Here is a 27,477-nt window from a genome sequence, read left to right as displayed (position 1 = left end):
GTATTTTTCTTTTTTATTTAGGAACTTCGAATCTACTAAGACAATTAGTTCTTTATCAATAATATGAGTTGCAATTTCTTTCCTTTAGGTTATTAAAATTTTTTTTACTTTGTGGTACTATTGCCATGCATAATTATTTATAAACATTCTTAGGCAGCCTTCTATATTAGCATTTTCTTTTATGATTTCTAAGTTTGGGTCATACCTCAGAAAGTTTTCCTCATGCTGAAATTTAAAAATTTCCCATGCTCCTACTAAAACTTTTATCATTTTGTTTTTATGTTTAAGTCTTTGATCTCTATGGAGTTTATCCTGATTAAACTTCATTTTTCCTTGGATCAGTTTCCAACTGTCACACATTTATTAAATAATCTATTTCACTATCCACTAATATACAATGCCACCTTCATCATATACTAGAGTCATGTGTATTTGGGTCCATTTATGAAGCCTCTTATATGTTAATCTACTTTTCATGCATCTGAGTCATACTATTTTAATTATATTGGCTTGAAAATATATTTTAACATCTGATATGTTTGTTTCCTGAGAATTGTCTTTTAAAGGACAAAAACTCAGTTTGTAATCTCAGTGATATTAAAATATTGTTATTGAGCTAATTAAAAATATGTCCATTTATACCAGGTATTCATAAAGTCTGAAAACATATATAATATTATTTTGCTTTTTACAGATTGAAAATATCCTTGATGCCATTATATGTCTTGTATGTATGCGTACATTCACTCAATGTATGTTTTCAGACCTTATAGATACCCTATGGAATTTTCAGTTTGAAAATCATGAAATTAATCAAGTAATCAAACACAAATATGGATGATCAACAAGTTCCTTCAGAAACCTCAATTTGAGCTTTTAATTCCAATGATACTTAATCGGGAAAAACACTTCTTTTTTCCATACCTGTGAGTAGTCAATGTTGCCCAGGATGTTATCTTTAGAAAAAATATTTTATGGGTTATGCCATCAGAACTGGGAAATATGATCTCTTTCTTACATTAAAGAACTTAGTAAAAGCTGAGGGAGTGTTTTGGGAGGTGCATATTTATCATGGCTGATTTTACCCCCCTCAGAGCAGTGTTGGGCATCTTTGCAAGAATCCTCTCTCAACACACTGGTCCAGATGCTTAAAACTGCCGTTGTCTCTCAAATGTATCATTGGACTGAAACCATTCAGAGTCACAACAATGTTAAAGTTCTTCTAGAAATGATGAAAGAAGTGTATAAGGTAAGGGTTTATCTAAAGGAATGTATATACCATTTTACTAAATCAAGATCCCTTAGTTCTTAGCCAGATGGAGCCTTATTTTGCTTTATTTTCCACAATAGAATGATAATATTTTATTTAGCCCTTAATAATTCAGGATTTTGCTTGTTTTGCTAAATGGATAGACTCTGGAGGATATATAATATATTAGAGGCACAAATACTCAGATGTGAGAATGATTCAGCATTTTCATTAGTGTACGTAACACAATCCAGAAGTAACCTAAAATTAGGCTACTAATAAATCTAATGATTATTTGGGGGTAGGGAAGAGACAAAGCATTTAAAATAAAATAACAGAATTAAACTGATACTGTTCGAGGGAAAGACAATTAGCTAAAATAAGATGCTTTTATAATATAAATTGTTAAATTGACAATCAAAGCAAATTTCATCATAAAATATCAATTTCAATAGGAGAAAATATTATGTATAAAAGTTAGTGCTTTTCAGAAGTAATAATGCACTGATATTTCTAAAGTAGTATATATCTTCCCCTCATCTTTATTGAGATTATAATTGACATAGAACATTGTGTAAGTTTAAGGTGTACAGTGTGTTGATTTGATACACTTACATATTACAAAACGATTACCACCATAGCTCTAGCTGATACCTCCATCACATCCCATAATTTCCATTTCTTTATTGTGAGAACACTTCATATCTACTCTCTTAGCAACCTTTCAACTGTGTAGTATAGTGTTGTTAATTATAATCACCATGCTAAACATTAGACTCCCCAGAACTTATTCATCTTATAACTAGAAGTTTGACCAATATCTATTTCCCCCACCCCCCAGCTTCTGGAAACTACCATTCTACTCTGTTCTATAAGTTTGTCTTTTTTAGATTCCACATATAAGTGGTATCATACTATATTTGTCTTTCTCTGTCTGACTTATTTCACTTAGCATAATGTCCTCATGGTCTGTCCATGTTGTCATAAATGGCGGAATTTCTATGTTTCTCATGGCTGAATAATATTCCATTATATATATACTACATCTTCTTTATCCATTCATCTGTCCATGAACATTTAGGTTGTTTCTCTGTCTTGGCTGTTCTAAAATAATGCTGCAATGAACATGGGACTGCAGATATCTCTTCGAGAGAGTTATTTCATATCATGGGTATATACCTAGAAGTGGGATTACTGGATCATATGGTGGTTCTATTTTTAATCTTTTAGGAATCTCCATACTGTTTTCCATGGTAGCTACACCAATTTACATTCTCACTAACAGTGCATAAAGGTTCCTTTTTTTCCACATCCTTGCCAACATTATTTGTGTTCTTTTTGATGACAGCCATTCTAACAGGTATGAAGCGATATTGCATTGTGGTGTTGATTTGCATTTCCTTGATCATTAGTGATGTTGAGCAACTTTTCATGTACCTGTAGGCCATCTGTATGACTTCTTTGGAACAGTGTCTGTCCAGTTCCTCTGCCCATTTTTAAATGGGATTGTTTGACTTTTTTCTTTTTTTGCTCCATTATGTGACATCTGTATATATTTTGGATATTAATTCCTTATCAGATATATGGTTTGCAAATATTTTCTCTCATTCCATAGATTGCCGTTTCATTTTGTTGGTTATTTCTTGCTATGCAGAAGCTTTTTCAGTTTGATGTAGTTTCATTTATTTATTATTACTTTTGTTGCTTGTGCTTTTGGTGTCATACCCCAAAAAAATCATTGCCAAGACCAATGTCAAGGAGCTTTTCCCTGATGTTTTCTTCTAAGAGTTTTACGATTTAGGTCTTCTGTTTAATTCATTAATCCATTTCAAGTTAATTTTTTTGAGTGGTGTAAAATTGGGGTTCAGTTTCATTCTTCTGCATGTGGTTATTCAGTCGTCCCAACTGCATTTATTGAAGAGATTATTCTTTCCCCAATGATTATTCTTGGCTCCACTGTCAAATATAAATTGACCAAATATGTGAGGGTTTCTTTCTGGGCTCTTGTTTCTGTTCCATTAGTCTATGTGTCTGTTTTTATGCCAGTACCATATACTGTTTTGATTACTATAGCTTTGTAGTATAGTTGTAAATCAGGACGTGTGATACTTCCAATTTTTTTCTTCTTTTCAGAATTGATTTGACTATTCAAGGCCTTTTGTTGTTCCATACAAATTTTAGAATTGTTTTTTCTATTTCATGAAAAGTGTCATTGGAATTTTAAGAGGGATTACATTGAGTCTACAGACAACTTTAGGTAGTATGAACATTTAACAATATTTTTCCAATCTATGAACATGGGATATCTTTTCATTTCTTTATGTTTTCTTCAATTTCTTTTATCATGATCTTTCAAAGTATAGATCTTTCATCTTCCTGGCTAAAAGTTTTTCCTAAGTATTTTATTGTTTTTGGTGTTATTGTGCATGGCCAGAGTTTTAAGAACACAAATAAGAATCATGAGGAGTCAAATATTTTTCAAAGTAATCTATAAAAGGGAAATGTTTGACATAAAATAATTGGGGATTTAAAAAATAAGAAAATGTATGAGGGCTTAAAAAGATGTTGGGTAATAGACTCCTTTCATTAGGAAAAAGTATGCATCACAATCTGTAGTTTCATCACATTTTTCATTCCTGATATTGGTTATTTACCTTTTTTCCTAGATTAGTCTTACAAGGAAGTTGTGGGGTCTTTTTCCATAAGATGCAACCTTTTAATTTGTTGATCTTCTATCCTGTATGTCTGCTTTTTATTTCCTTAATTTAAGTTCTTAGATTTCTTTTTTCCTGGTTTCTAACTCTTGGATTAATTTAGATTAATTGGATGTGATGGAGGCTTACTTAGATCATTGCTTTTCCAGCATTGCTTCTTCTGGGAAGCCTTCTTTTGAACCCTGTTAAGTCCTTCTACAATCAAAACTGTATCCTGTGTGCCTAATTACTTGCTGTTTTTACCTACTAGACCATGGGTTGGCAATCTGTGCCCATGGACAGCCTCTTGTTTTTACAAATAAAGTTTTATTGGGACACATCCACACTCACTTATTTACATACTGTCTATGGTTGTTTTGTGCTACAGCCATGGAAGGGTTGAATAGTTGCACTAGAAACTATATAGTCCCAAGCTCAAAATATTTACCACCTGGATTTAAGAAAGAGTTTGTTGACTGCTCTACTAGACAGTAACCTATGTGTAAGCCAGGACAGTTTTCAGCTTATGCTATGTCTCATGCCTGACAAATAGTGTGTGCTAAATTAATATTCACTAATTCACAGAGAAAGGCTTGAATTTGTTGAAAGTACATTGGATTTTTTTGTTTTTGCTGCTTTTATTCTCAAGATCTAGAAACTGTTTCCAGTGAAACTGTGCCCTAAGAATTGGTTTACTAATGTCCGCTGTAAACATTTTATACCTTTTACAATATGTATGAAAATTGGAGACATTACAGATCAAAAAATGGAAGTTTTATAGAACTCTACTTCATCGTTGACAAATGCATGGGGTTTATAGAGGTTTATTCTAATTATCTATATACTAGCCATATATAAAATAGATTAAATCATTTATTGATAGAAAATAAAATTCACAGGTCCTATTATCTTTAAGGTAAACAAAGCTAACCGTCGACTATCAGAAAATGCTTTCAACATAAGTGAACTCTCCACTTGTTTGAACTTTTATCAAGAGAGAACAAGAGTGATCTTTAGGAATAACAACCTGGTAAGAATAACATTTCTACTTTCTGAAATTTTTCATACTTTCAAGGGAGACAAATTAGTAGCTATGTAGGTGTCTCATTGATAAATTAAGATTTGAAAATTTTCTCACTGCAATGCTTAATTTGCTAAAGCAGAAAACTGAAACATCTTTCAGTCGCAAAACAAATGGATTTTCTTAGGAATTTGTTTCTGGGTAACTTGTATTCTTAAAAGCAGATTCTGAAAACTATGGAGGGAAATAATTTAAGGTGATGAGATAAAGGAATGAAGTATTTTTTTCTTTTGATTATCAAAACTGTTACCTCTTTTTAATTTTTAGATGTTTGAAGAAAACCTCAGTCCCACTATTTTCAGTGATTATCCATTTATCTTTAATTTGCTCTCCAAAATTAGATTATTACAAGCTGATTCCCATATAAAAATGCTGGTATGTATGTCTTACTTTTTATTATGCAAAATTTTCATACATATACAAAATAGAGATAATGGTATATTGAACCCCAGCACAAAGCGTTATAAGTCATTGACGTTTTGCCATACTTTCTTCATCTGTCATTTTTGTTGTTTTTGTATTTGTTGTTATTTTTGTTAAAGTACGTAAAGCAAATCCCAGGCCCAACTTCTTTTCACCTCTCCATACTCAGTGCATTATTTCTGGTTGTTTCACATTTGTTCATGCTGAGATCATCAGTGGGTTCAGGTGGTGACCACTTGGTTCTTCCATGGTAATGTTTCCCATCAAACTCTTTTTTTTTTAAATTGAAGTATAGTCACTGTACAATATTATGTAGATTACAGATGTATAATATAGTGATTCACAATTTTTTTATTTTATACTTCATTTATAGTTGTTATAAAATATTGGCTATATCCCCATGTTGTAAAATATATCCTTTTAGCTTATTTTATACCTAATAATTTGTACCTCTTACTTTCCTACCCCTGTATTGCCCCTCCCTTCTTCCCTCTTCCCACTGGTAACCACTAGTTTGTTCTCTATATCTGTGAGTTTGCTGCTTTTTTGTTTTATTCACTAGTGTGTTATATTTTAGATTCCATATATTAGTGATATCATACAGTATTTGTCTTTCTCTGTCTCACATAACTGCATTTAGCATGAAGCCCTCCAAATCCATCCATGTTGCTGCAAATGGCAAAATTTTCTTTTTTATGGCTGAGTAGTATTGCATTGTGTGGATATACTATATCTTCTTTTCCATTCATCTGCTGATGGACACTTAGGTTGCTTCCATATCCATAGGTAGAATGATGCTTAATGTTTTTTCTTTAATAATTAAATGTTGCCAAATTACTGTACATAGAGGTTGCATCAATTTATGTTAATTCTAGCAATGTATGAAATGCCTCTTTCATACACTCTCACCAATGTAGTGTTAACTAAGCTTTGTGATCTTTTCCAATTTGATGTGTTAATCGTGACATTTAAGTTTAAGTTTAATTGTGTTTCTTATTATTATATAATGTCTGAGTCCTCATACTCTTTAGATAATATTCATTGTTCTATTATCAGCAATACTGAAATTATCTAGTAATTGTTCTTTCTCTCCTTCTTCCTTCTCTTCCTCAATCCAGTTTTAGTTACTATTATGTTCTTAGTGGTAGTCTTTAGATTTTCATATTTGCTAAAGAGTCTTGGAGCTTGATTTATAAGCCACAGCTGATAGCTTTTATTACCAGATTATGCCTATGAGTCATTCACTGAGTTTATTCTGCTTTCTACCTAGCCTCCCTTCTGCTTCTTTTCTAGTAGTTGCATTATTCCCACACAACATTTATGTGCTATTTTGTCTCTGTTACCACCATCAGACTTAGTATTTATAATGCTCACCGTACCCCTCACCCCCAGACATTATGCTAAAGATTTTCCAAACATTTTCTGATTGCTGAGATTTGTTTTGTAGGCCATTTCTCAGGAAAGGTTTGTATCTGTTTATCTGTGATATTTATATTTTAAAGACTCGCAAGAATCAGAAATCATGCCTATTACTTTCATTAATAATTCAAAGGATCTAGGCCATCTAGGTGAAACATGGAGAAGCCTAGGACATCATATGCAGAAAAGGAGCCTTTTCAGTTATCAAATATTTCCTTTATAAACTCTATTGATTATAAAGTTTACATGGCATTTTCCAGTGAGCCATGGCCTCATAAATTTATACATCCACAGTTTATTTGTAATAAGCAACCTAGATGGATAAGGTACATTCTGCTAAAAGCATTCTGTAGATAAGGACTCTTCCTCTAGTTCCTATTGTTAGTATCTGTCGTCTGCATATTTACAAGAAAATTTGACTGAATCATCTCTTCTTTTGTTTCCCAACTACTCCTTAAAAATTTTTTCCCTAACATCCCTGGTTACAGGAGAAAATAAATTAAATCCTTCCCTGCATGGTATTTTCTTCAACAGCAGTGCTCTGTCTAACCTGTCTACTCTGTTAGTGAGGGTTGAGTGGACAGTGGACCCAGGCAGGTTGCATACCATGAAGCACTAGGAGAGGTTTGAGGACAAGAAAGCTCTAGTTGTAGTTGTCAAGGGTGAAGTCAGAAAGCAGCCTGCAGAATCCTGTTCTCCAAAGGAGAGATGATGAGCATAGTCAAAGCTGTAAGCTCCAAACTGCATTACTGATTCAAATACATCCATGCAGGAAGGGGAAACCAATCCACGGAGAAGGGGAGTAGAGACACTGGGAAATAAGATAAGCTGTAGGTTTCTAGTCCAATTCTCGGTTAGGTGAGAGAAGGGTTGGCCCACAATAGGCCACATACACTTCTTGCGACAATCAGTGGAGGACACTGCTGGCCAGTCCTTGTCACTCAGAGCCACGGGACATGTTGCCCAGCAGTCGGTCTCGCTGAAGCGTCCCAGAGCTGCAGACTCCAGGGCCACAGGAAGAGATGACCCACCACCAGGAAGGACCAGACATGGCACTTGTTCTATTTCTCTACAAATCTGGAATTTCTTTACAATAAACATCTTAAGGAAAAAGCAGAAGAATCTAGTGGCATCACATATAAACTTCCTAGGACTTAGTGCGGCAGAAATCTGGGACAGGGCTTTCCCAAGCCTACAGCCACATGCACACTTCTCTGAGATGCTTGTAAAGAGCTTAACTGGACAACCACATTCAGCCTGGGAACCTGAAGTAGGATAGCTAGTGTCCACTGTCACTGTTGCAGGACAGGCCCCAAGAGAGTTGTATACACAACTCCTAGGTTTCTCAGTTTCACAGCTCCTATGATCTCTTTATCTTCCATAGTGTATATACAGTGCTCTTTTCCTTAAATAATTACAATATGAGTACATATAGCAATGGTAGGCATAAATGAATGCTTTATAAAATATGTTCATTTGAAATATTAAACAATTCCTAGTATCCCTATGAGAATTCCTAAAATATTTCTTTTTCTAGGAATCAGAAGGAAAAAAATTTTGGCAAATGATTCTTTCAGGAGAAGCTGAATTCCCTCCACCACTTCCATTTACACTTAGAGTCAGACGAAGTCACCTAGTTGAAGATGCTCTGCGTCAGTTAAGCCAAGCTGAAACCACTGACCTCCGGAAAGTATTAGTGGTACAGTAAAAAGTCTCATTGGACATTTTTACTAATATGGGAGGAAAACACTGATATAATATAGCAGAGAAGAGCCTGCATTTGCAACTACAGTTTGCAAGCCTAACGGGTGCCAGGATTCCTTGCTTACCCTTCAGAGAAAAGCTATGGGATGTTTAATTGAACATTGGGGTTATGAGTTAACTATTAGTTACTGATGGCTACAGAAATGCTGCGTAATGAACCATCCCAAAGCGTAATGACTTAAAATAGCAATAATTTTACAAACCTGCAGTTTGGCTGAGGGTCTGGTTGATGTAGGTTGAATTCATCTGGGTGGCTTTGCAGATTTCATCTGTACTTGTTCACCTGGTTGGGAGTTGTTTAGGGATTAGCTGATCTAGCCTAGCCTGGCTGGGGCAGTCTGGCCCTGCTTCCTATGTTTTCCATCTTCTTCCTGAGACCCTCAAGCATGTTCTTCTTACAGCAGTGTCAGAGGTACAAGACAGCAAGCCCAGTCACTCGACAAACGATGCTGTAATCAAAGCAAGTCACATACCTGAGCCCAAACTGAGGACTGGCAAAATACTCTCAGCCTCTTTAATGGGAGGAACTGCAAAGTCACATGCAAAAGACACGGATCAGCGAGGGGTAAAGAACTGGGGCTTTGAAGGCAAACAACAAGCAGCAGGTGGAACAGATACTTTTCCTACATTGTGTCTCTAGTTTTAGTCATAGACTTTCTACTATATTGGTTCCAATTCTAGCCATCCTTCACTTCATCTTTTGTGGACACCTGTAGGGTTTTACTGTGTGGTACCTCAGATGGCTTGCCCACAGAATAATGAGTAACTTTGTAGATTAGAGCTGGAGTCTGCCCAGAAGGGAGTGGCTTTTCTCCGTATCGGTCATGAGGGAAGAGTCAGTCTCTCAGAGAAGAAGTGAGAACCGAAGGTTAGGGCTCAGAGAGGAGAGGTATGTTTCCCAGCCTGCAGCTCTAATGGGTAACAAGGCAACTACTTTATGAGCCAGACTTGCTAGTTGTTGTCTCCTTCTGTACCTATTTTGCTTTAAGTCTTGATTATGAGGAAATCCATAGAAGATGATTCCTCCTACAGGAGATGACAAAGAGGTAAGAAGTAAACTTCAAGACAGATCCAATCAAAATACAGACTCTGAACAAGGTAAGGTTGTCAAGGCCCTTTCTGAGCAGGTCCTGACCATGGTGAAGGCAGACTTGCTAGTGTAAATGAGCAGAAATAAGAAAATCGGAAGTAAGTTTAATTTATTGGGATATCCAGATGGAATGTGAGGCAGGCCCTTGGAAATGATGGACTGTGGCCAAGGAGTCAGTTGATCAAAGTGGCAGTAAATAAGGTCTTCTAGGCAAAGAGAAGAGAAAGAGAACTTGTAGTGAAGCTTAGGGATACGATATTAGAAAGATACAAAGAAATAGGCAGGAGAAGTATAGAAGCGTTAGTCAGAGAGGTAGGAGGAAGCCAGGCTAGCACTCAACTACAAAGTCCAAAGGTAGACTTCAGAAAAGAGGGACTGGTTCTTAATGATTCCCACACGAGGGCTCTGGGCAGTCAGATCTGAAGGTTCCTACAAATGTGCCGGGCCCAGGCTGACTGAGAGATGTGTTTGTCAGCAGTCCTGATGAGGGGAGAGGCAGGAGAAACCAAGTAAGTATTGACTGGAGCCCAAGTTGTAAAGCCTAAATGATGAGATAAAGAGAGGTCAGATAGAAGAACTGAGGAATTTAGTGGCCCAGGGGTTTGAGGCACATTAAAATTTAGTTCAGGACGCTGGTCAATGTAACTGGCGAATGCTAAGTCTTGCTGGAATCCCACCTCACTTGGTTCTTGTGGCCGTGTGGGGACCCAGGCACTCTCTATACTGTAATCTGACAGTAAACAGGTTCATGGCATCTGCTTCTTAGAAAGCAAACTGAGGGAGAACAGAGTGCAGTGAGGTCAGGAGAGTGGACTCTGGGAACTCTGGTGCCTGCAGGAGGTTTGAAACTTTTCCTTAAAAGTAAAGGCATTATGTTTTGAAACTGGACCTAGGAGTGTGTTTTCTTTTCTCAGGTTGAATTTATTAAAGAAATTCGTTCTGTGGGGGAAGGGGTGAAGTCCGAATTCTTCCACTGTATATTTGAAGAGATGACCAAGAAAGAATATGGAATGTTCATATATCCTGAAGAGGGTTCCTGCATGTGGTTTCCTACCAATGTGAGTCTTTTATTTATTTTCTTATGGTTTATCAGAACAGAAAATGTATACCGTGTCCTATAACATGAAAACCATGCTAATGTAAAATTGGGTCATGTCGAGCCTTGCTACTCAAAATACGGTCCATGGAGCAGAAGCTCCAGCGTTAGAAGAGCAGAACCTTGGGCCCAGGTCAGAATGTGTATTTTATAAGATTCCCCAGGTGATTCGTATGCTCATCAAAGTTTTAAACAGTTTGAATAAAGTATACTTGAGATATAATAAATGGCACATAAAGTGTCTAATTTGATAAACTTTTATATACATCTATACCTGTGGAACTATCACCACAATCAAGATAATGAACATACCCATTCCCCAGGGTTTCCTACATCCCTTTTTTTTTTTTTTAATTCTTTTTTTTTAATGGAGGTACTGGGGATTGAACTCAGGACCTTGTGCATGCTAAGCATGTGCTCTACCACTAAGCTGTTACCCTCCTCGACATACCCCTTTCTGATCCTACTCCTCCCTGCTCCTACTCCTTGCTGCAGGCCCAGGCAACCACTGATCTGACTTCTATCACTATAGGTTAGTCTGAATTTCCTGGAATTTTACATAAATGGAATTACAAGTAGCCTTTGTGTCTATCTTTCACTCAGCATAATGACATTGAGACTCAGGCATGTTGTTATATGTATCCATAGTTCATTCCCTTTGATTGCTGAGTAATATTCCATTGTTTAGATGTACTGCACTTCATTTATGTAGTCGCCTACTGATGGATATTTGGGTGGTTTCCTACATTTTAAGAGGCAGTAATCTAGTGTTTCAAATTAGAGGAGAAATTGTTAGTAGAATCCTAGAGATAATTGCTAATTCTAACAAGGTAATTCATTTCTGCAAGGATTATATTTTTACAAAGATCCTCAAAATGTAAACATTTTCTTGAAGTAACACCAAAAAAAGTGTCTTCATTTCTGTGTTAGTAACACAGAGCAAATAATTCTAAAGAGAATCACATGTCGAACTTCCTATTTATCCATTCCCTTACCCATAAACTTCCAAATGTTCTTCCAAATGATGTGGTAGAATTTGGAGTCCAGGAAAAGACAGGGGGCAGGAGAAGACAAAGTACTGAAAAAGTACTGAAAGGTGTTCTGTATCTTTTTGAGAAGGAATGAACCCCTAAAAGTGGTCAAGGAGTGCCAGTGTTCAGAGTTTTTACCAATCAACAAGTTTTTATTGACTGTTTCTTGAAGTTCCCACATTGTATTAAATATTATAGAAGATTCAGATTAGTATACAACACAATCTCTTTCCTCTCAAAACTTTTTGTATATGTAGATGGAGCCAAAAGACTGAAATACCAGCAACTTTAGCAATTTTTTGAAATTATGGACTGCCAACTTCAAGTGTTATAACAGTCGCTGGGAACATGGTGGGGGAGGTGGGGTGGGAAGGGAGCTCTCATGTGGGATTAAAAGCGCAGACTTACAGTCTTGAGTGATGTTGAGTGTGTCATTTAGCCCCTCTGAGTTTCCAGTTTCCTCACCTAAAAAATGGCTGCTGTAATTTCTGTTCTGCCTGCTTTGTGGAGCTGTTGTGAGAATAAAACAAGATAAAGAACGTCAAAGTGTGACAGTACCATGAAAACTTCAGGGCACTGTACAAATATAAGAGATTCTTTATTAGGAGGAAAAGAAATCGGGGGGACTGAAGTGATTGGAAAAACTGTCTTAGAAAAATGGAGACCTGAGGTTGATATTGAAGGATAAGGACTAAACATATCAAAGAGATGCAGGTGGGGAATGGAGAAGAGGAAAATAAACCTTATGTCAACCCTCAGATGGAGGTGGTTTGTCCCCATTTTACAGATGAAGAAACTGAGTCTCAGAGAGATTAAATAAACTGTCCAAGGACATTCAGCTTGCAAGTGACCAAGCTAAGAGATGAATTCAGGGCTTAAAGCCTTATACTATAGTGCTGGATAAAAAACACAGAGACAAAAGTCTGATTTGTGTATGGCTCAGTGAAGAGGCACAATCAACTAGACCAGGGGACACCTTACAAATACAGGAAATAAGACTGATTAGGTTAGAGGAGGTCACCTTTGGCGAGTACTCATATTGAACTTTTTAAAACTCGTTTTCAAAATTCAGATGCATTTTTAACATAGGGCAAGTAGACTGAGGCACAGACTAGTATGTGGGTGGCCTAAAATCATGCACCTGCTAATGGCAAGGCTGACACTGGAACTGGAATCTCAGAATTTTTAAGCTAGTGATCTCTTGGTTGGGCTGCAGCGATGGCTTGGCCAGACGTGGCCAGTGTCTTCCTTCATCTGGGACTACAAAGGGCAGAGAGGAGAATGAAGCCAGTTTCATCAGGACTCTTTCCTTCCTCCTTCCACCGACCCTCACGGTCAGCAGCACCAGTCACCTTTCCTGGCCCGTATGCTTGTCCATAAGCATACCTGGGTCCAGGGCTGCATTGTTGAAGGGGACGGCACTCCTCTGCACTACACCTGACATGCCTGGTGCCCACTACAAGTGTAGATAAAGTGTACCCTTCCTCTCCCTAGTGTCGTTTTTCTACACAAACTTGAAGGCAGACTGTAAAATTAAACAGTGAAAACCTTGGTTTATAAAGCTATCTGAGCATATTTTTTCGTAGTCCAGATGTGCTGTTAGGAACAAAAAGCAAATTCATTTATTTAACATTTGTATTTTGACCAATGGAAGAAATTTAAATTGCATTATAGTTTGTGTAAGAATCTCAAATTTTGATTTTCCTGAAGCCCATTTTGTTTCTAATTTGTGACTTTTAGAAAAGGGAACCAAACCACTTTTTTTAAACTAATATACTTATCCCTTTGGACTATTGATTATTTATAATACATTAAGGATTTTTTTCTTCTCCTTTTCCAGCCTAAATTTGAGAAGAAGAGATATTTCCTCTTTGGGATGCTGTGTGGACTCTCCCTTTACAACTTAAATGTTGCTAACCTTCCTTTCCCACTGGCTCTGTTTAAGAAACTTCTGGACCAAAAGCCATCACTGGAAGATTTAAAAGAACTCAATCCTGTTTTGGGGAAGTAAGTAACCATAATGGCTTTTCCAGGACCGTGTATCTAGTCAGTCTCAGTTAGTCAGGCAAAAATAATGTTACACACACAGATATGCAGACACATAGAGACACACACAGACACACAGACTTCAGTTTCAATAAATGCATATGTTCTTTAGATGAATTTGAATTTTAGCATGACTTATAATCCAGTAAATGTTCAAAAATGGAGAAAAGCCAAATGCTTCTCTAGTTATCAGCCAGTACAATAAACAGTACAACAAATTGGTCTCTTGAATTTATCCAGATGGAAAACAGTTGTTTGGGACAGTATGATATTCTTAATGAGAATCATGCAGGCTATGTTTATTTTAATAAATCATATTTAATTTATTTTAATAAATCAGCATGTTATCAACTTTATTTTTTAAGGATTGAGAAATACATGTTCTAAGTTAAAAGGCAAACTATAGCCTGTGAGGAAAATACTGGCAACACATGATAGACAAAGCATTAATATTTCTGATGCATAAATATATATGGCTATATATGTGTATATATAATCAAAAAAATGAAGATATGCTCAACCTTACTAGTGATCAAGAAAGTGCAGACAAAAATGAGATACCATTTTTCTGCTTACAGATTGATGACTATTTAAAGGTTTTCATAAAATATAGAGTTGGCAACAGATGGGGGAAAAGGATTCTGACAGTCCAGAGCAGGGTTTCTCAACCTTGGCAATCCTGACATTTTGGGCTGTGGAAGGCTGACCTGGACGTTGTAGGCATGTTTAGCAGCACTTGGGGTTGCTATCTGCTAGATGCCGGTAGCAGCTCTCCCTTTAATTGTGACAACCAAAGATGTCTCCAGATTTTGCCAGATGTCTTCTAGGGGGCAAAAATCACCCCTGTTTGAGAATCACTGGTCTGGAGGAAGGGGCTTCTTTTTATAATTCCACCAAGACACAGCAGTGTCTATGTGTTAGCAGTGGTTCGACCAATCAAACTGTAAATAGGGGTTAAGTCTAGGAAGAAGGAGTGGGAAGGTGGAGAAGAAATTTACACAGCATTTTATACATTTCTATATTTTCCACTGAACATTTATTTCTTTTGAAATTTTACAAGATCAATAAATATAACTTTTAAATCAAAATTTTCATTAGGAATTTGCAAGAAGTTCTAAACGATGAAGCCGATGACATTAAAGAAGTACTTGGCATATGTTTTTCTGTGAGTACTAGTGAAAGCCAGATTATAGTTGAATGTTTTTTAAAAATATTTTTCATCATGTCTTAAATATGCGATTCCTTTTTTGAAAGGTATTTCACTTCTGTACTGTAAGACTTTTCCTCCACTTGCTCCTCATTTGATACCTTGTATCTATATACTCTCAAATAAAGTGAAAAGACAGCAATTATTCCATCAGTGTGAACAGTGTAAACAACTAAATGGGATGATATATGCTTAAAAGCAATATGCAATATATACTAGGATATGTTTTTATTTTTATATATATTTAAAAGGCTGAACTACATAAGCATTTAATTCCTAGTTATTTAAAATTATATAGGGAAGAATGTACTAGCAGTCCTAGTATTATGGCTGATTATTCAATCTTTCTTTCATGTTTCGTACCTGAAATATATTTTGGCTACAGATACACTGGGACCAAAACAATGCTGATTTAATTCCAGATGGGAGCTCTATATTTGTAGACCAAAGCAACAAGTAAGTACTGAGACCTAGTATATCTGCTTTGAATACACATGTTTACATCACTATGCTTTATAAATGTATTTTGTCTTCTCAGATGATCATCTTAGCTCCTGATCTTTTAAGAAAGATAAAAGTTTACAGGGAAGAGACGGGGAGAAAGGAATCAGGATTAAATATTTCCTTGGCAGCACTTTTCACTACTCGTTTAACAATTATTTTTGAGCCTCTACTCTATACCAGACCCTATTCCAGGTGCCAGAGATACAGCAGTGCAACAGACAGACAAAATCTGGAGCTTAAATTCCAGTGAGGCAGAAAGTCGGTACACAAATAAATTATTATCTGACAAGATGTCAGATAAGGATGAGCTCTCTGAAGAAAATTAAAACCAATTAAAGAACTAGAGAGTGACAGGTAGTGGTATGCTGGAGCTTGTGAGAGCTGATTGTAAAAGTTTCAAAAATGTTGAGGGTTTACTATTAAAAGTGTTAATAGCTTAAAATGAGCTGTGGTGGGAAGTTACACAACAGAAGTTGGCAAATGCTGCAAATGAGGGTTCCCTCTTTTTCTCTCTCCGTTTACGAGAGCTGGTTGTAGACCACTTAATAGCACACGGCTGCTTACCGGGGAGCGCAGAGGGGGTTTATTTCTATGGGATAGTCCACAAAGGATGCTCAAAGGGTAGGAGACTGGCATGTTTCTGGTGGCTCTCTGGTGGAAAACCTCTCTGGTAGCAAACCTGCCATCAGGAAATTCATTCCGTAGTGGAGAAGATGGCCTTTGCAGAATTAAGTTTCACACAGTGATGTGTTGTGAGAGGAGAGAGAGAGGAATAGAGGACCAACCAGAGAAAGCCCTGTTCGTGTTGAATTCTGATGAGTGATGGAAGCTGCCAGGTGAAGAGGAAACCCTGCCTGCTGGGGCCTGACCGTAAGAGAGACAGTGAGGCCAGAAATGCCCATCCAAGTGGGAGGAGGCTGCTGAGTCGGGCAAGGGTCAGAGCACCGAGGCCTTTTTGATCCCGCTAGAGAGGTTGGAATTTACCCTAAAGGCAATGAGAAGCCTTTGAAAGATTTTAAGTGGGAGAATGACATTTTCAGATTAGTGTATTTGAAATATCCGTCTGCCCCTAGGGAAATGGGAGCAAAACAAAGTCTTCATCTGCTGTATTCTCTCAGTTTCCTCCATCTAGCTGACCAGATGTTCTCATATCCCTGAGTCGTGTAGGGTGGTGTGCAATGCAGAAGTAATTTACTTTTCTTTTTCAATAGAAGTGGTAAAAAGGGCAAAGTAGAGAATATTTTAGTCACGGGTAAAATATGTTATTGGCCTTTTTTTCCTTCCCCCAAGGAAAGACTATGTTTCTAAGTACGTTGATTACATTTTCAACACCTCTGTTATGGCAGTTTATGAGGAATTTCAGAGAGGATTTCATAAAGTCTGTGACAAGGAGATACTTAAATATTTCCAGCCTGAAGAACTAATGACAGCGATGGTTGGAAATACTGATTATGACTGGGAACAGTTTGAACAGGTAGGCGATAACCAAAGTGCCCCCAATCCTTCCACACAACTTCTATGTATTCCCCCCTGAAAACCATTTTTCTCCTTTTTTCCCCAAGAATTCAAGCTATATTCCAGGATACCATAAATCACATCATACTATACTGATGTTTTGGAAAGCTTTCCACAAATTAACTTTGGATGAAAAGATAAAATTCCTCTGTAAGTATTACAGTAATAGATGGATCTATAATTATATATCTTTTAAAGAATCTTACTTGAGATAAAGTCATTATTAATGATGCATCACAAATGTTAATGGCAAAGCAAGGGTTAGAACCCAGTTTCCCACCTTCTAGACCAGTGTTCTTCCTCTTACACGAGCCTGTTTCTCATTTTAAGAAAATGATAGTAATAAAGATACTGCTATTTTACTATCTTGTCTATACTGACTCTAATTCTACCTCCAATGTCAGTTTGTGTCCTCTTTCTTCACTCTAGTGAAGAAAGTTGGCTCCTAATGGAGCCTTTTATATCACATTCCTTCCATTATTTAATTATGTAAAGTCCTATGGAATTAGGACAATGGAAGCTGTCTCAAAAATTATTTTAGAAATAATAATAGTAGCAATGACCACTGATGATGATAATAACAACAACTGCGTTTTTATTGTGTGCTTATTCTATGCCAGGCATTGTACTGATCACTGTATATCTGTTACCTCCCTTTATCCTCATAGCAGTCTTGTGAAGCAGGTACTTTTATTTTTCCCCATTTCAGATATGAGGAAAAAGAGGCTTGAGGCATTCAGCAGCTTTCCTATGTTCAGATAGCTGGTGAGTCTCAGAACGAGAGTTTGAGCCCAGCAGTCTAGTTCAAAGCCCAGGCTCTGGACCACTAAGCTCTGTGGCCTTGTGGTGTAAGCATTACTTTTCTTGGTGGAAACCCTAGGGTTTCCCTAGGACAGACTTAATGACTTACTGTCTTACCTTCTCATCTCATTTCTCAGTTCTTCCTGAGATACACATCTTTCTTCTTGCTGTTTTTGTTGTTCCTGAGGATTTCTGAGGACAATTCCAACTTCTCCATAAACCTAACCTACTTCTCCGCAAGCCCAAGCTACCTTACCAATCTTCTCTCTTAACGGGAGACTTTTGCTTCAGCCTAGAGGACCCACTGTCTGTACCTTCAGTGAGTTCACTTACATCTTCCTACCTCTGGCTTTTTCTTGGGCTTTTTTCTGCTGCCTTGAAAGGTCACCCAGCTCCTCTCCTTGAGAACTGACCAGCCAGATGTGACCTCTAAAGTTGCCCTAGCACCTCTGACCCTGCCTTGAGTCTCAGCTTCACCTCACACCTCCTAGTTTAGCTACTCAACTTCCTTGTATCTTGGTAGTCTCTTTTCCTGTATGTAATTTCCCCACAACTAGATCATGAACTCACTGAGGATAAAGACCAAATGTCATTATTTTTCTTCACTCCACATGGTCCCATGTAGTTCTCTTTGCACAAGAGGACCCAATAACTATTTATCGAATGAAGTGATTAATTTCTTCCTTTTCATTATACGTTTTGCTCTTTCTATGAAATATCTTAACCAAATTTTATTCCTTTTTAGTTTTTCTTACAGGAAATGACAGACTGCATGTAAGAGGCATACAGAAAATGGGTATTGTATTTCGCTGTCCCGAAACTTTCAGTGAAAGAAATTTCCCAAGATCACTGACCTGTCATAATATTCTGGACCTCCCTAAATATTCTACAATGGAAAGAATGGAAGAAGCACTTCAAATAGCCATCAACAGCAACAAAGGATTTGTCTCACCCATGGTCACAGGGTGATGGTGACCCCTGGGAGTCTCAGATCTCAGGTCCTCTCACCCTTCCATCCTTTTCTTCTTTAGGTCTACTTAGTGCAAAGCATTGATGGATTTTAGTTAGAATTAGCTGACAAAGGTTGGGATAAACAATAAAGTAGTGAGTCAAGGATAACATTTTTAGTGAATCAACATTTCCTGATCCCTAAACTTGCTTTTAGAATGATTGCTTCTTTACTGAATTATTTCCTGAGCAGTAATTATTTTTAAATATACTGAATATGAAAAGCTAACAGATATTGTAAAAATCTTATACATCTAATAAACACTGTCTGAAAATATAAAAGACATGCTGAAGTTTGAATAAAAACTATAAATTAATTCAACATGTTTTTGAGGCTTGTAGGTATATATTTTCATATTCTCCAAAGTTTTGATTTTAGCCAGACAATCTATTTGAAAAATCAGAATGTTAAGGGATTCATTAACTTATTGAATAATGACTTAAGCTCAATGCTATATTCCAAGAATCATTCTAAATGCAGATATCATTATTTTGGTAAAGTGTTGAGCCCAGCCAGGAACTCCTGTCTAATTATAATTGGGAAAAATGAAGAACGTGAAACATATTTCAGCATCATGGCTATAGAAGGAATTAAAGGAGAGACATAAGTATGTCGGAAATGAATTTTGTGGATCAATTCCATCTCATATTAAATTTTTTTTCTAATTCTCGTATTTTGAGGCTTTTTCTTTTATTTTGTGCTAGTTGTATTCTCTTATAATAAAACAGCAAGTCACTGAATTTTTTTTTTAAGTTGAAGTATAGTTGATTTACAATGTTGGGTTTGTTTCAGGTGTACAGCAAAGAGATTCAGTTATGCACATAAACATATATATGTATTCTTTTTCAGGTTCTTTTTCAATTATAGGTTATTATAGGATATTAAATATTCATATTGGTGTAGTTCCCTGTGTTATACAGTAAGCCCTTGTTAGTTATCTGTTTTATATATGTTAATCTCAAACTCCTAATTTATCCACCCTCTCTTTTCTCTTTGGTAACTGTAAGTTGGTTTTCTATGTCTGTGAGTCTATTTCTGTTCTGTAAATAAGTTCATTTGTATCGTTTTTTTTCCCCCACATGTAAGTGACATCATGTGATATTTGTTTTTCCTCTGACTTCACTTAGTGTGATGTGATAATCTCTAGGTCCGTCCATGTTGCTGCAAATGGCATTATTACATTCCTTTTTATGGCTGAATCTCATAATAAATTTTAAACTCTAAGCTATTTTATAAATGCCTGTTGTCATCCCAAACCATACACAGAAGCCTTGTGTCCGGGGTACTCTGGGCAAGGAGACTATGAAGCCCACACTGGGGTGCTGATAGGGAGAGAGTGCAGGCATCTGAGGATGGACAGAACAGACACAGAGAATTCACCAAGGACACTAGAATGTGAGGTGGTCAGCAGAAACATAAGCCCCCAGTGAATCCTCATAGTTATTTGGGACATACCTGATTTCTACAGTAAATGGAATAAAGGCCCAGATATATTCTATTTGAATTTTGAGGGAAAAGGTTTTTACCTGTAAATCCTGGGGATCCTTAGGCACCTGACTTCTGGGTTGTGTTTTTCAGGTCTTTCAATGCCAAAATTACTTTTTCTATGCAAATGGGTGAACTGTACTAAACATTTTAAGAAGAGATAGTACCAATTCTTTACAGACTTTCAGAAAATACGGAAGAGGGAACACTGCCAGCACTGTCCTAATATCAAAACCAAATAAAGACATTACAGGAGAAGAAAACTACATATATCTCTCATGAACACAGACACAAAACTCTTCTACAAAATTTTAACATATCAAACATCCAACAAAATATAAAAAGGATAATACCTTGTGACCAACTGGGATATAGTCCAGAAACGCATTTGAAAATCCATTATACTTCACTATAGTAGACCCAAAAAATCATGTAATTACCTCAATAGAGGTAGAAGAAAAATGGACAAAATTCAATAGCCGCTCATCAATACTCTTAGTAAACTAGGAACATCCTCAAGCTGATAGAGTCTACACACAGCTGACATACTTAATGCTGAAAGACCGAAAACTTTCCGTCTAAAACTGGGAACAAGGCAAAGATGTCTCTCATCTGTTCTATTCAACATTTTACTAGAGGTACCCCTTACAATTGGGCAAACTGAAAAAAGAAGATATAATGATTACAAAGGAAAGAGTGAAACTATCTTATTTACAGACTACATGGTTATCTGTAGGAGATTCAAAGGGACCTCTGAAAAACTACTAGAACTATTAAGTAAATACAGAAAGGTGTCAGGATTCAAGGTCAAGCTATAAAAATTAATTGTATTTATATATACTCACAACAATCACACACTGAAATTTTTTGAAGTACCATTTGCAATATCATCAAAAAAGTAATAGTTAAGGATAAATTTTTAAAAATACGTTTGTTCACTGAAAACTAAAAAATACTGCTGGAAGAGATTAAAGAAGCTTTAAATTAATGGACAGAGATATGCTCATGGACAGAAGAATCAATATTATCAGCATATTAGTTCTTCACAAATTGATCTAATTTAGTGCAGTTTCAAAATCCTTGCAGTCTGTCTTGTAGAAATTGATAAACTAATCCTAAAATATATATGGAAATGCAAAGGACCTAAAATAGCCCACTGAAGAAGGACACTGAAGAAGGACAATTTTGAGACATAGTTAGAATCCACAGTAATCGAGGTAGTGTGGTTCTGGAATAAAAAATGAACATACCGATCAGTGGAACACAATAAAAAGTCCAGAAATAAATCCAATCACATGTAGCCAACAGAGTTTTGATGAAGACACCAAAACATTTCAATGAGTAAAGGCAAACTGAAACAGCTGGAAATCCATAAGAAAAAAAATGGGCCTCTTCCCTTACCTCACAGCAGAAAGAATAATTCATCTGAAACATAACAAAGCCCTAAAGCTATAAAACTTCTGGAAGATAACATATAAGAAAATCTTTACTTTGGGTTAAGCAAACATTTCTTAAGTAAGACAAAAAAAGGCATAAACTATGTAAAAGGAAAAAAATGGATAAAGAAAAAACAATTGCATCAAAATTTAAACTTTAGCCTTCAAATGACATTTTTAATAAAAGGCAAGCAAGTCACAGACTGGTAGAAAACATTTCAAAACTTATCTAATAAAGGACTTGCTATATAACAAAGAACTCTAAAATATATTAAAAAAACTTTAATTAATTAATAAATGGGCAAAAGATGTGAACACTTCGCCAAAGAAGAGAGAGAGATCAGCACTAATAAGCACCTGAAAAAATGCTTAACATCATTAACATTAGGGAAATGGAAATTAAAACAGCAATAAGATAGTGGACATTGCAATTATTTAAATTAAAAAGACTGACAACACCAAATGCTGGCAAGGATACAGAGGGACTGGAACTCCCATAAATTGCTGGAGGGAATGCAAAGTAGTTTAGTATTTTGGAAAAGTGTGGCAGTTTCTTATAATGATATTCCTATACTTAGCATTTGATACAGCAACTCCGTTTTTAGGTATTTACGCCAAAGAAATGAAAACATTTATCCACTGGAAGACTTGTTCACAAATATTCATAGCACCTCTATTCATTGTAGCCCCAAACTGGAAAGGAATGAAATACCCTCCTATTGGTAAATGGATACAGAAATTGTGGTTATTTCCATATAATGGAATATGATTCAACAACAAGAAAGAGGGAACTACTGATGAAACCATCAGGACGAATCTCTAAAGCCTTATGCTAAGTGAAAAAAGGCAGACACACAAGACTGCAGACGTTTGATTCTACTTGTAAGAAATCCTAGAAAAGGGAAAAATAATACATTGACCCAAAGCAGATCACTGGTCTCAGGCACCTCAGTGTGGGCTGTGGGACTAACTGCTAGTTCTCTTCGTCACTTTCATCGCGATCCTGTGGCAGAGTCTGGAACAGAATGCTCAACAAACTTTAGCTTTCCTTGCCACGATAGTTTCTGGAAATTCTGCAAGTCCGTCTGTGTCAGGGCTCCTCCTAGCGGAATTGTAGTGTTTCCTCGAAAGCCATTTGGTTCAGGAATTCAGGTGGCCACTGCCTGCCCGGGACACTTTCTTAGCCCTGTCCACTCACCTCTTAATCTGCCAGCATCCTGTTTACTTTGGCAGCCTTCCAGCCCAGTCTTGAATCGATCGAGTTTCCCTTTCTCTTTCCTTTTCAATGCCGTCCCCTTAAAAAAAAAAAAAAATCAGTTTCATTTCTCCCTGAACGGCCGGCTCCGCCCCCAAACAGCACGTTGGAAGCCCGGCGTCTGGGCAGGGGCGGGGTAGGGAGGCTGCGGTTCCCCGACGCCGCAGAGCGCTCCGCCAGCTCGGGCTCAGCACCGCGACGTCCGGGGTCGGTGGACTGCTCTCAGGCCTTGGCCGTCTCCCTCTCTCCTCTTGCCTCGGGTCAGGTTGGCCCTTGGTCTCCTCCGAAGGTCCGGAGAGAGGAGGCGCGGCCGTGGAGCCCGGGAAAGCGGCGATGGAGCAGAGGTCACAGAAGAGTTCGCGGGGCGGCGCGGGTTCGACGCCCGGGCGGGTCCCCGCGTCTAGGCCCCCCGCATCCTGGACGCTCGCGTCCCGTCCCGCACAGCCGCGGGGCTCGAGGCTCTGGCTCTTCCCCAGTGCCGCCGGACTCCGCAGCGCGCTGTCCCGGAGGACCGAGGCGACACGCCAGATGTGCTGCACGCACGGGCGTCTGGCGGTGCTGGAGCGTGGCGGGGCCGGCATCGAGGTCCACCAGCTGCTGGCGGAGAGCGACGGCGCCAGGAAGCCGAGTGAGTGCGGCCGGGCAGCGTCGGCTCGGCCCTTCCGCCTCGGGCTTGGGGGTGTGAGTGAGGTGGGCGGCCGGGGTCCGCGCCTGCGGGTCGGGGTCGCGGCCGACGCGGACGCTTCTCTCCCGAGTGGCCTGACTTGTGGGTGTGCGGTCCTTCTGCAAACGGCAAGGGAGACTCAAAAGGGGACACGACGCCGCAGGAGTCCGCGGGGACGTCAGAAAGGCGACCGGCCCAGGTGTTTTTCGTGTTTGGCGCGTGCAGCATCCCTGAGCTCCCCTAGTCCTGCTCCCAGTGGACTTGGAGTTGGGCAGGGTGCTGGCGAGAAGTCCGCCGTACGGAGGGAGGGAGTCTCATCTTAGCCAGGCAGCATCTCATTTTAGCCAGGCTGCCTCTTTCATTGGTTTCTGTTCAGCGTGTTTTTCACTTCTTTTTAGAACACACCCGCTCCGATTTTGGGAGAACCTTGTTTACGTTATCTTGTTCTCAGTGATTATGCTATTTGCAAACGATTTAAAGAGCGCTTTCAGTTGCGCTTCTCTGTGGTAATCTCTGTACAGATTAGGTCAGATACTGTGGCTTCGATTTTACGGAGGTGGAGCAGATCGCCACACTCTTAATCTTGGAAAATTTGCCCGTCTGAGAGAAGAAAATATTTTACTTTTTGTTCGTTTTGCTTTCAACTTGAGCGAAGTCGAGGATCTTTTTTCTGTTGGTCATTTGCATTTTTGACGGGGTGAACTGTCTCATTAATATTTTTGCCTTGCTTTAAAAAAATTGAGTTGTTAATCTTTTAAGTATTTTTTGGAAGAGTTTTTGAATGTTGAGTATGAGTAACTATATGTCGGTCATATATGTTGTAAAATTTTTCCCAGCTTGCCTTTAATGTTATTTTTTGGCCTACGTCAGTTTTTTATTTTAAGGAGGCTTATGGATTTTGTGTCATGTTAGAAAGCTGTTCACAGTCCAAGTTTTTTTTTTTTAATTTTCTTTTTTTTTTTTAATGGAGATACTGGGAATTGAATCTAGGACCTCGTACATCCTAAGCGTGCGCTCTACCACTAGGCAATTTCCCTCCCTTCAAGGTTTTTTTTTTTTTTTTTTTAATGTTCTCATCTTTATAGTAATTTTAAGCTTTTACTTTTAAACTTAAAATTTTTGATGGACTTGGAAATTATTTTGATATGAGTAGTGACGTAGGGGGATCTAGATTAATTTGTTTCTCCAAAATGGCTAACCCAGTGTCCCAATACCCCTTCTTTTTTTTTTTTTTTGTAACTGGTTTGAAATGCTGCGTCTCTAAACGACTTTAATCTGTTGGGCCATTTTTCTTTATTGCCAACCTGTTTCGGTTCTTTTAGCATTTGTATTATGAAGTGGTTTGTGCTTTGCTATTTTTACATGAATAGATTTTATTTCGTTGGAACTGAAAAGTGAGAAAATGGTCCCAAACCTTTCCTACTTTTTTTGGCGAACAAGTAAGAGTACGTGGTAACTAGTGGACGGTTTTAAATCTTTAACTTTTAGAAAGTGCTAAATAGACTCTAATGCCAATAAAAATTCTTTTAACAACATCCTTTTAAAGTATAATTTCCCAAAGACAATTCTTCCTTTTAAGACTATAGGTCTTGGCTTCTATATGGAGCTGTCAGGAGGGGCTATTGTTATTTGCTTTGTTTTTTTTGGAAAGAGGGTATCTCAGAATGCACAATATATTTACTCCTAAAATGAGCTATGTTGTTATATTTTTTGCAGACTTCTTCATTTCTGTCCCTTCAAATTTAATTTCTCTCTCTCAACTTATTAAACAGAAATCTAAAAGCAAATATTTAATTAGCTATTTTAAAGGTATATTTATTCAATTTAAAACAAAGTATGAATCAATGCTTTCCCAAATTAAAAAATCCGTTGTCAAGGCACCAGTTATTGCTCATTTGTCTGCTTTCCATTCTTGAATTTTCTTTAATGAGAAGTTCATGTTAAGTCAAGAGTTGTCTAGGTGAAATTTTTTTCCAGGTGTTTTAAGTGTATTGTAATGAAATTAATAATAATAGTGGGCAACAGTCAGAGTGATGATAGTTCCTGGTTGGATTTGCTCTGCAGAGTGCATTAAGTTAGGAAAAAAGATGAAGATACATTCCATGGACCAAGGAGTGGAGCACATGCTGATTCTGTCCTCAGACGGAAAACCATTTGAGTACAACTATAGCATGGAACACGCAAGGTAGGAAAAATTTTTTTCTTTCATTGAAAGTTATTTAAACTTTACTCAAAGGCAATCATAATTTTTGTAGGAAAATTATGATTTTTGTCCCCTGCTTTATATAGTGGCATCTTAAGTCATCAGTGAATTCTGAACTAATCTGTGAATTCTATCAGTAAACTGTAAATCAACTTATGTCTCCTAGCGCACATACCATGTGTTACTTTGGCATTTAACGGAAATGATTGATTAGTCCATGTAGCCCCAGATTGGACTTTCAAATTCATTAACTCAATCAACCCTCACACTAATGCCACGTTAGATTGACAGAAATAGTTTTCAGACTAGTAAAAAATGTATTATCACGGAATGATTTGTGAGACTTTTTCCTGGTAGATTATGTGAATTAGACCTTACATCTTGTATTATTCCTGTATCATAAAATTATTGTTTGTGAGTCTTAGAATCCTCATACTATAGTTTTATAATGCATGTTATTTGCCTTTTAAACTAATTAAAATGTATATTATTTTTATAATGAATTTAGATGGCTGAATGTGAAGCAGTAAATTTGACATTTTTCTTGAGCTTCAATCCTAATTAAATACAGTTAGTAATTCTTACATCAATGTTGTGACTTTCATTATGTGATCGACATAAAATATATTTTCTTTGATCAGGTTTCAGTGCATTTTACAAGAAAAAAGTATAATTCAGATCACATGTGGAGACTATCATTCTCTTGCACTCGCAAAAGGTACTTTTCTGAAATATGAATTGTTTTTTAGAGCAAAGAAATGTGTGTGCATAGAAAACTAGTAGAATGTATGCGTTTCACTTTGTAACAACAGAAATACGGTTTTGAATTTGATATGATCCAGAGCACTTCTAAAAGAGACACAAAATTAGAGATATTTCTCGGACCTAGAAAACCTTCAGGTCTCCATAATTCCTATGCCTACATTTTGTTCTGTCTAATGACAAAATGAAAACAATTTAGTACTTTATTTAAGGGAGAGCGACCCATGGCTTGAGAGTGTACTATGCTCACAAGCAGTGGAGGATTCTTCCTGAGGGGTTTTGGGCGAGGGTGAGTTTCACAGAGTATTAGAAGCTTCATCAGCAGGGCATGATCGGCTGAGGTGGCATATCTGACCTTATTTAGAAAGATCAAGGAATGAAGAAGTAGAGCCCAGGGTGGCCTTGGTGTTCGGGTCTTGCAGACTGGGTCTGTGCTGCGTTTTGGTCAGCGGGAGCATCAGAGGGCGGTTTGCTGACATGGCCGGGACGGCTCCACCTTGAGCCTGGAGATTTATTTCGACAGTTCCATGTGTTTTATTTTTCAAACAGGAAACAATGAAAATATTCAGAATAATCAAAATCATCCTCTGTGGAGTCAGGACCAGAAGGGTCCTTTTCCACACTTCTTTCCCTTTTCCTAGTGCTCTTCCGGCTCCATGGTGGAGCTCACAGTCCCTCGGGTCTGCTTTTATGGCCAGTTCGCTTGCCCCTGACGTGCTTTAACATTACTTTTTGCATTCGGGG

At 37.6% G+C, this 27,477-nt stretch overlaps 2 protein-coding genes across 7 annotated transcripts in view; both read left to right on the top strand.

Moving 5' to 3' along the window:
* The window catches only part of HERC6 (HECT and RLD domain containing E3 ubiquitin protein ligase family member 6), a 103,640-nt gene extending 84,039 nt beyond the window's left edge, over positions 1 to 19,601 (top strand). For 3 of the 4 annotated variants that reach the window (XM_032498214.1, XM_032498209.1, XM_032498212.1), the window contains 11 exons: positions 1,095 to 1,249; positions 4,859 to 4,972; positions 5,291 to 5,398; positions 8,403 to 8,564; positions 10,634 to 10,777; positions 13,687 to 13,853; positions 14,991 to 15,057; positions 15,485 to 15,555; positions 16,894 to 17,077; positions 17,166 to 17,268; positions 18,665 to 19,601. In XM_032498214.1, coding sequence (XP_032354105.1) covers positions 1,095 to 1,249; positions 4,859 to 4,972; positions 5,291 to 5,398; positions 8,403 to 8,564; positions 10,634 to 10,777; positions 13,687 to 13,853; positions 14,991 to 15,057; positions 15,485 to 15,555; positions 16,894 to 17,077; positions 17,166 to 17,268; positions 18,665 to 18,888 — 1,499 coding nt within the window. In that variant the 3' untranslated portion in view covers positions 18,889 to 19,601. Of the gene's footprint in view, positions 1 to 1,094; positions 1,250 to 4,858; positions 4,973 to 5,290; positions 5,399 to 8,402; positions 8,565 to 10,633; positions 10,778 to 13,686; positions 13,854 to 14,990; positions 15,058 to 15,484; positions 15,556 to 16,893; positions 17,078 to 17,165; positions 17,269 to 17,827; positions 17,967 to 18,664 lie in introns of all 4 variants that reach the window. The other variant, XM_032498216.1, reaches the window with a different exon arrangement.
* A 3,639-nt stretch (positions 19,602 to 23,240) lies between these two features.
* The window catches only part of HERC5 (HECT and RLD domain containing E3 ubiquitin protein ligase 5), a 37,826-nt gene continuing 33,589 nt past the window's right edge, over positions 23,241 to 27,477 (top strand). For 2 of the 3 annotated variants that reach the window (XM_032498193.1, XM_032498192.1), the window contains exons 1-3: positions 23,241 to 23,732; positions 25,833 to 25,953; positions 26,613 to 26,689. In XM_032498193.1, coding sequence (XP_032354084.1) covers positions 23,438 to 23,732; positions 25,833 to 25,953; positions 26,613 to 26,689 — 493 coding nt within the window. In that variant the 5' untranslated portion in view covers positions 23,241 to 23,437. Of the gene's footprint in view, positions 23,733 to 23,774; positions 23,968 to 25,832; positions 25,954 to 26,612; positions 26,690 to 27,477 lie in introns of those variants that run through there. The other variant, XM_032498197.1, reaches the window with a different exon arrangement.

This window comes from Camelus ferus, chromosome 2 (genome assembly GCF_009834535.1).
Source record: "Camelus ferus isolate YT-003-E chromosome 2, BCGSAC_Cfer_1.0, whole genome shotgun sequence".
Classification (NCBI taxonomy): Eukaryota; Metazoa; Chordata; class Mammalia; order Artiodactyla; family Camelidae; genus Camelus; species Camelus ferus.
This window is presented reverse-complemented; position numbering and strand designations above follow the sequence as displayed.